At 34.8% G+C, this 7,441-nt stretch overlaps 1 protein-coding gene across 1 annotated transcript; it reads left to right on the top strand.

Annotated features, from left to right (window-relative positions):
- Positions 1–353: 353 nt before the first annotated feature.
- On the top strand, positions 354–2,285 carry LOC125649078 (thyrostimulin beta-5 subunit-like). The gene is made up of 3 exons (XM_048876306.2): positions 354–432; positions 877–1,083; positions 1,676–2,285. Exons 2-3 carry the CDS (start codon positions 886–888, stop codon positions 1,871–1,873), a joined length of 396 nt encoding a protein of 131 aa, XP_048732263.1. The 5' UTR covers positions 354–432; positions 877–885; the 3' UTR covers positions 1,874–2,285.
- The last annotated feature ends 5,156 nt before the right edge of the window (positions 2,286–7,441 follow it).

Here is a 7,441-nt window from a genome sequence, read left to right as displayed (position 1 = left end):
ATAAATTATAATGAGGGCACATGCTATTCTATTCATACTAATATATATTGCTATACCCTGAAGCCAATGGAAGTAATTAGTATTACGACAAACTCTTCGTTTTAAATTTTCCCATTTCTGTATAGATCTTTTATTCCGCAACCGATTTGCAATTGTTTGATCTTTTATAGCAATGTTATACATCGAATTTAACGCTCCATAATTATCAGAAATCAAAATCACCGCTATTTCGAATAATGTCAAACCTGTCTCTTATTCGCCCATCACTGAAACATGATGAGGAAATTGACAAATGGACTATTCGACTTTAGTTAACATAACACGCGGTTCGATCTTAACTCTCCGCAGCACATCGTAAATCACGTTGGATGGAAGCAGCACAAGGTGTCTCTTAATAATCAGTTCCGAAGCACTGAGAAACCATCCATTCTGGTATAACACAAAGACCTTTCCCTAACTTGCGTGATGAGATTTAATATCTAAATATTAATTTCCTAAAATTGAAGTTACGTGGTTTCCCTCAGATCTGTTTTGCATTTGATGTATCCCTCAGCTATTCATCTCTGGAGATTACATGCAGTTTACATTGTGAACAGATTTCATAGCCTGTGCATAAATACAATTCTCCGAGTTAATGTTATCGACCAATTAATCTAGATTATGTTCGTGCATAGGATTTATTGGTGATATAATAATTAATATATCTTATCTGACTTTACAGCAAAATTATCATTGATGCTTAAATATTTCTAATGACGCAAGTTTATGCATGCGTATGTTATGGCCTAAAATTAACCAACGGGAAGGGAATAAAGTAAACCGAAATATTGAAGAACTTTTGAAAATTGTCTTAACCAGCTAATATTCTATTTTCAGAATTCCACCATGAGACCGCAGTTAATTTTGGTGCTAGCATTTTTCGCAGTCGTTTCTGCCGTAGACCTAGACAGAGTCACATCGTGTTTGGTTAGAGAATACAATTTTCTTGCACAGAAACCTTACCTTACACCTAGTGGAGAGATTTTAGAGTGTTCGGGCTACATTACAGTCAATTCATGCTGGGGACGGTGTGACTCTAGCGAGGTAAAAATATTATATTTCTAATCTGCCTTGGGTATAGGGAAATTAAAAAATATATAGTAAATTCACATGTACTACAGAAGGTATATCAACTAGTAATTGTATTTGTATGTAAAAACAAGATTACATAAAAATTATTGTATGGATTTCATTCCAATTTTCACCAAATTAGATTAAATCTGGCAAATCTGTTTGATTTCTGAGCGGTCTACATATCAGTATAACTGTAAGGCCTCTGTACTACCTCGCTAGTGAGCTTGCGCTAATGCGGTGTAGCGCCTATAGTTACGTGTAGCTACACCCATCATTCTAGTGAAACAAACGGGGTCTGCTGTCTCTGAATGATCTTTTAAAAATGCATTTGTAGGGGGGATTGCTTAAACTTGAAAATTAATGTTTTTATTGACGAGTAGTTGTTATAGTTTGTGAAAATATGATTTCATATTGAATAGACTACTTTAACTTCGATTCTAAAGTAAATATTAGAAGTTGTTGGAAGTCATGAATTCCCAAGTTTTTATCGCCATTAACTCTCAAAATTGTCTTAATGATGTTTGAAGGAACTAATACAGATTTAAATTCTCTTTTCAAACAGATAGCAGATTACAAAATACCATTCAAGATTAGCAACCACCCCGTGTGTACGTACGCTCGAGTCCAGAAGCGACGCGTGCGCATTCCAAACTGTCACCCCAAACATCCGGACCCATATTATGTCGTGTACGACGCCTTGGTGTGTTCGTGTCGCTATTGCAATTCTAAGTATACTAGTTGTGAAACTCTCGCTGGATAATCTTATCGACGCTTCAAAATTTCATCAGAATCGCTTGTCCAAACAAGGATTAAGGAACACCCTATTGACTCATTTTCAGTGATAACATGTCGCTTGATCCGACAAAGCGTCATCAGGAGTGTACAGAAATGCTTGTCCGTCCAAACATTTTCATTTAGTCCTATCGTGGGAAAAACTTGTATACGACTAGATGCGAAAAGATATTCTTCGCAGATAAAAAAAAAAAGCTGTGCAATTTATTTATTGACTTTTTTTATGTGTATTTAAAAACAGTTTAATCTGATATTTGATTTGGGAAAATAAGGCATCCATGGTAGATTAAAATCAGTGTAATTCATTTATGGACTTGAAACATGTTTGAAAACTTTGTTATTTGAATCGATTATCATGATGAATAAATATTGAGTTCTGATATTGTGTCATTAATAAAATATCCTTTTAATGCACATCAGATTTACGTATTTTAACAGAGCAATAAAATGAAATCGATGAATACAGATCATGCCCATGAGCAGTAGAATATTACTAGTGATTAAATTGTTTGGCTCAGTGACGGAAGGACAAAGTGCAACAGTCTGACCATTTTATCTATTTTTCCCAGTGAAACCCTTTTTTGCAAAACATGGGTTTGGACAATTTTATTACATTTTCAACAGTTAAATACTCTAATGTATCTACTGGATAAATACTCTAATGTATCTACTGGATAAATACTCTAATGTATCTACTGGATAAATACTCTAATGTATCTACTGGATAAATACTCTAATGTATCTACTGGATAAATACTCTAATGTATCTACTGGATAAATACTCTAATGTATCTACTGGATAAATACTCTAATGTATCTACTGGATAAATACTCTAATGTATCTACTGGATAAATACTCTAATGTATCTACTGGATAAATACTCTAATGTATCTACTGGATAAATACTCTAATGTATCTACTGGATAAATACTCTAATGTATCTACTGGATAAATACTCTAATGTATCTACTGGATAAATACTCTAATGTATCTACTGGATAAATACTCTAATGTATCTACTGGATAAATACTCTAATGTATCTACTGGATAAATACTCTAATGTATCTACTGGATAAATACTCTAATGTATCTACTGGATAAATACTCTAATGTATCTACTGGATAAATACTCTAATGTATCTACTGGATAAATACTCTAATGTATCTACTGGATAAATACTCTAATGTATCTACTGGATAAATACTCTAATGTATCTACTGGATAAAAACTTATACTTTCAGTTTGTTACTCTCACGCTGAAAATAATAAAAGTTACATTTTCAGTGTAAAAACACCAGAACTAGTAAATTGCCAGCATATTTCGCCTGCGATATACATGTATATGATGACATACAATTTTATATATAATAAATTTTTTCATATTTCTTGTTTTAGCCAAAATAAAGTCGAATTAAAGTTGTCTTTATTGTTTAAATATATTGGTTTTTATATATCTTTAATATTTCTTAAAATACAATATTTTCTGCACAGTGTTATTGTGAACGTTGATAGAGAGACAGCTAAAAGAGGTGGCGGGAAAAACACACAGAAGAAATACTTAATTTCTTGATCATTATTTTGAGTCATTGATTATTATGGGAAATGGCGTTCTAAGAATCTGTGCCCAATCCTTTTGTTATAACATCTGGGCAATAAAATGTTCAAATGAAAACCACTGAAGAAAATCTAATAAACAGAACATTCAATGTTTTGTCGTTGAATATGAATTTCGTTTTATGTGTGAGACAGGATTCTCAAAATATAATTTACTCGTGCCAATATGTATAAACTCCTGTCTCACTCGTGAAATAAATTGTATATACCCAACAAAAACATTTAATCCAAACTGACGAATTTTGTGAACGTTCAAAATTTTGCAGTGATATATTTTGCGAATTCTAGATATCAATCAAGAATTGTACATGTACAATGAAAAATGTTAAATTTATACTTTCAACCTATTTAAAAGGAAATTAATTTTGCGAAGGTTTTAGTCACCGCAAAATTAGCAAATATTTAACACTAAGCCAATATTTCCAAGTTTACAGTATGTAAATCAATATATGACTAACACAACTGTCAAGCAACATTCAGTTGAGACGGTTGCTTTACTGTTCAGGAAGCTGGGTACATAACCATATATGACAACTATATATATCAAAAGACAAAGTCAAGACAGAAACACTACAGTTAAGGAAAGTTATAATGACGGACTCCAGTAATGGCGCAGACAACGTGCGTTATTTAACAATGATACCTAGCCTTTGCGTATATCAAGAAATACATTTAATCTAATTCAATTTTATGATGACCTCAACAGCTGTCCAAGGGATTCAAATACTACTCAGAATAGTACGTGCATTCTGTACATGGTACTTACAATGTATGGCAACAATACACTACTCCAAAGTTTTGTAAACATTGTTTTGTGCTGAAATTACACGCATTTGTATGCCCCCCTTTGAAAAAGAGGGGGCATATTGTTTTGCAACTGTCGGTCGGTCGGTCTGTAGACCACATGTTGTTCGCTCAATATCTTGAGAACCTTTCACTTGATGATAATGATATTTCATATGTGGGTTGGTTATGAGTAGAAGAGGACCCCTATTGTTTTTCAGGTCAAAAGGTCAAGGGTCAATCTACTCTGGACATAGGAATATAATGTCCGCTCAATATCTTTAGAACCCTTTGCTTGAAAAACATCAAACTTAGCACACTGGTACATCCTAAGGGGTAGATGACTCCTATTGATTTTGAGGTCATATGGTCAAGGGTCAAACTGGGCATAGGAATATACTGACCATTCAATTTCTAGAGAACCCTTTGCTTGACAGACATCAAACTTGGTACACCAGTACATTTTCAGAAGAAGATGAACCCTATGGATTTTTAGGTCACATGGTCAAAGGTCAAACAGGACATTAGAATATACTGTCCGCTCTATATCCTGAGAACCCTTTGCTTGACAGACATCAAACTTAGTACACTGGTATATCTTCAGGGGAAGATGACTCCTATTGATTTTGAGGTCACATAATCAAGGGTCAAACTAGACATGGAAATATACTGTCCGCTCAATATCTTTAGAACCCTTTGCTTGACAGACATCAAACTTGGTACACTGGTACATCTTCAGGAGAAGATGACCCCTATTGATTTTGAGGTCACATGGTCAAAGGTCAAACAGGACATTAGAATATACCGTCCGCTCAATATCTTGAAAACCCTTTGTTTGACAGACATCAAACTTGGTACACTGGTACATCTTCAGGAGAAGATGATCCCTTTTGATTTCACATGTTTAAAGGTCAAGGGTCAACCTGAACATTGGAATATACTGTCCGCTCAATATCTTGAGAACCCTTTGCTTGCCAGACATCAAACTTAGTACAGTGGTGTATATTCAGGAGGAGACGACTCCTATTGATTTTGAGGTCACATGGTCAAAGGTCAAACGGAATATAGTAATATACTGTCCACTCAATATCTTGATAACCCTTTTGCTTGACGGACATCAAACTTAGTACACTGGTACATCTTCAGGAGAAGATGACCCATTATGATTTTGAGCTCAAAAGTCAATTGTTGAACTGGACATAGTAATATATTGTCTCCTATTTTGCACCATGGGGGGCATATGTGTTTTACTAACATCTCTTGTTATATTTTGTTTAACAATCTGGCAATTATAAAGTCTCCAAAAACGAAGCATTGACTCTATTTAAGTTATCTTTAAAATAGTCTTACGTAAACAGTCTGTACCTAAGACCAATCATTTCATCATCACTTGGCTAGTTGTATTCGGGCCTGCGCGTCACAATTTTTCTAAAGACAATTTATCACTTATTTTTAATCGTACGTTTCGGGTTCGACATTCCATCAGAAGTCGCACGTGGCGAGGTCATAGTGTTATTATATACGCAGGCACTTGAGGCATGGTGGATCATGCAACACAACCTCCTCCCCCTAACCTTCAACACACTTTTTTAACTTATGTATTGTAAATATACAATTCATTAACTATCACCTAAAAATGTAATAAATCACGTTTTCAACGATTGTAAGAAGAAAAATCATCACTGATAACGAGATTTTGTACGAATACGTAACTAGCTGATATTTCTCTAATCTTTAATGTATATTTTCAAAACATAAGTATAAAAAGGAAATAAGTGTGTTGATACCAGATCAGGAAAAAAATAAGGCGGGGTGCATAATCCATGCCTGGATGCCTGTGATTAATGATCTATTCTAAAGAACTGTGCGCCAATATATAGAGTAAATCCTTTCTCACATAATTATAATGCAAATACTGGTCAGTTTTTGTGAAATTTTATCACTTCCTTCCGAATATATCAATTACCAGTTAGGGTCTTATATCAGTGGCGTAGCTTCCATTGAGGCAACCGAGGCAGCTGCCTCGGTAAAAAAAAAAAAACCCACCTTTTACGTTGTTAAAATGTCGATAGCTTCTGCGCCCCCCAGACTCCCTGCCTCGGTAATATTCGAACCCAAGCTACGCCTATGTATATGTGCGGTTCGGTTTAATATGGCATTTGGAGATACATACATGTATATTGTGTTGATGAAGTAGGGGGGGGGGGGGGGAGCTTTGACTTCAAATGGGCCCAGGCGAGGTAAATATATTGAAAAATATGATATTAACAATTTGAGTAGGAATTATGTACATAACAATTGATAAAGGTCTGACGGCTGATTGATATTTAGACACAGGGAAGGGACTCTTATTCATTGACTTAGTAAATGATTATTTGTCATACATGTAACCACTGTATCCTAGCACCTAAAATTGTGAATTCTCATATAAATACAAACAGTTTAGGGCAAATATATATCGATAGCTAAAAGACGCTAAGTATCATTTGTTTGCTGTCTTTGAAAAAAAAAACCCAATTTTGATTGGACTTGATATTTGCGTAAGCCGTTTCCGTAAAAAAAAACAACAACAAGCGATAAAGCTAAACAGTAAAGAAAATCAAGTTCATTTGAGTGTTTATTACCACATCAAATTCTACTGGAAAACAGACCACGATTGACGCGCGGGCGCGCCGAATACAACTAGCCTATCACTTCATGTTCTGGATAATGACTAAGGTATTAGTTGACTAAAGCAACTCGACTTGAACTAGTTTATAAGCTCCATCATCGTTTAAGATCCTATATAGCTCCATCATCGTTTAAGATCCTATATTTCTTTACCAAGGTCATAGGTAAACGTTATTGGAGAAACGCTATTTTTACCGTTAACGTATTTTAACTTTTATGTCGGTCGGATGGGACGTTAAAGGGTGTCCCGTGTCAAGGACCACATCCCTCTTAGCACGTAAAAGATCGTTTCCCTGATTTTCAAAAAAAGAATTGGCTCACTGGAGGCCATCAGGGAAACTCAATCACACACAACCAAACATATTTCAATTAGTTAACCGCCGTAAAATGGCTGATATATTGCCAAAACGGCGTAAAATTACAATCAATCAATGGATCGGGGTAACTTGAAAACCACACTAGTTTA

Source organism: Ostrea edulis, chromosome 5 (genome assembly GCF_947568905.1).
Source record: "Ostrea edulis chromosome 5, xbOstEdul1.1, whole genome shotgun sequence".
NCBI classification, from domain to species: domain Eukaryota; kingdom Metazoa; phylum Mollusca; class Bivalvia; order Ostreida; family Ostreidae; genus Ostrea; species Ostrea edulis.
Note: the sequence above shows the minus strand (reverse complement) of the source record. Positions and strands in the feature narration are given on the sequence as shown.

Excerpts from the sequence above, each read along its gene's own strand:
- LOC125649078 (XM_048876306.2), top strand. The coding sequence starts at position 886 with ATGAGACCGCAGTTAATTTTGGTGCTAGCATTTTTCGCAGTCGTTTCT. Across the intron at positions 1,084-1,675 it reads GACGGTGTGACTCTAGCGAG|ATAGCAGATTACAAAATACC; the intron begins GTAAAAATATTA and ends CTTTTCAAACAG.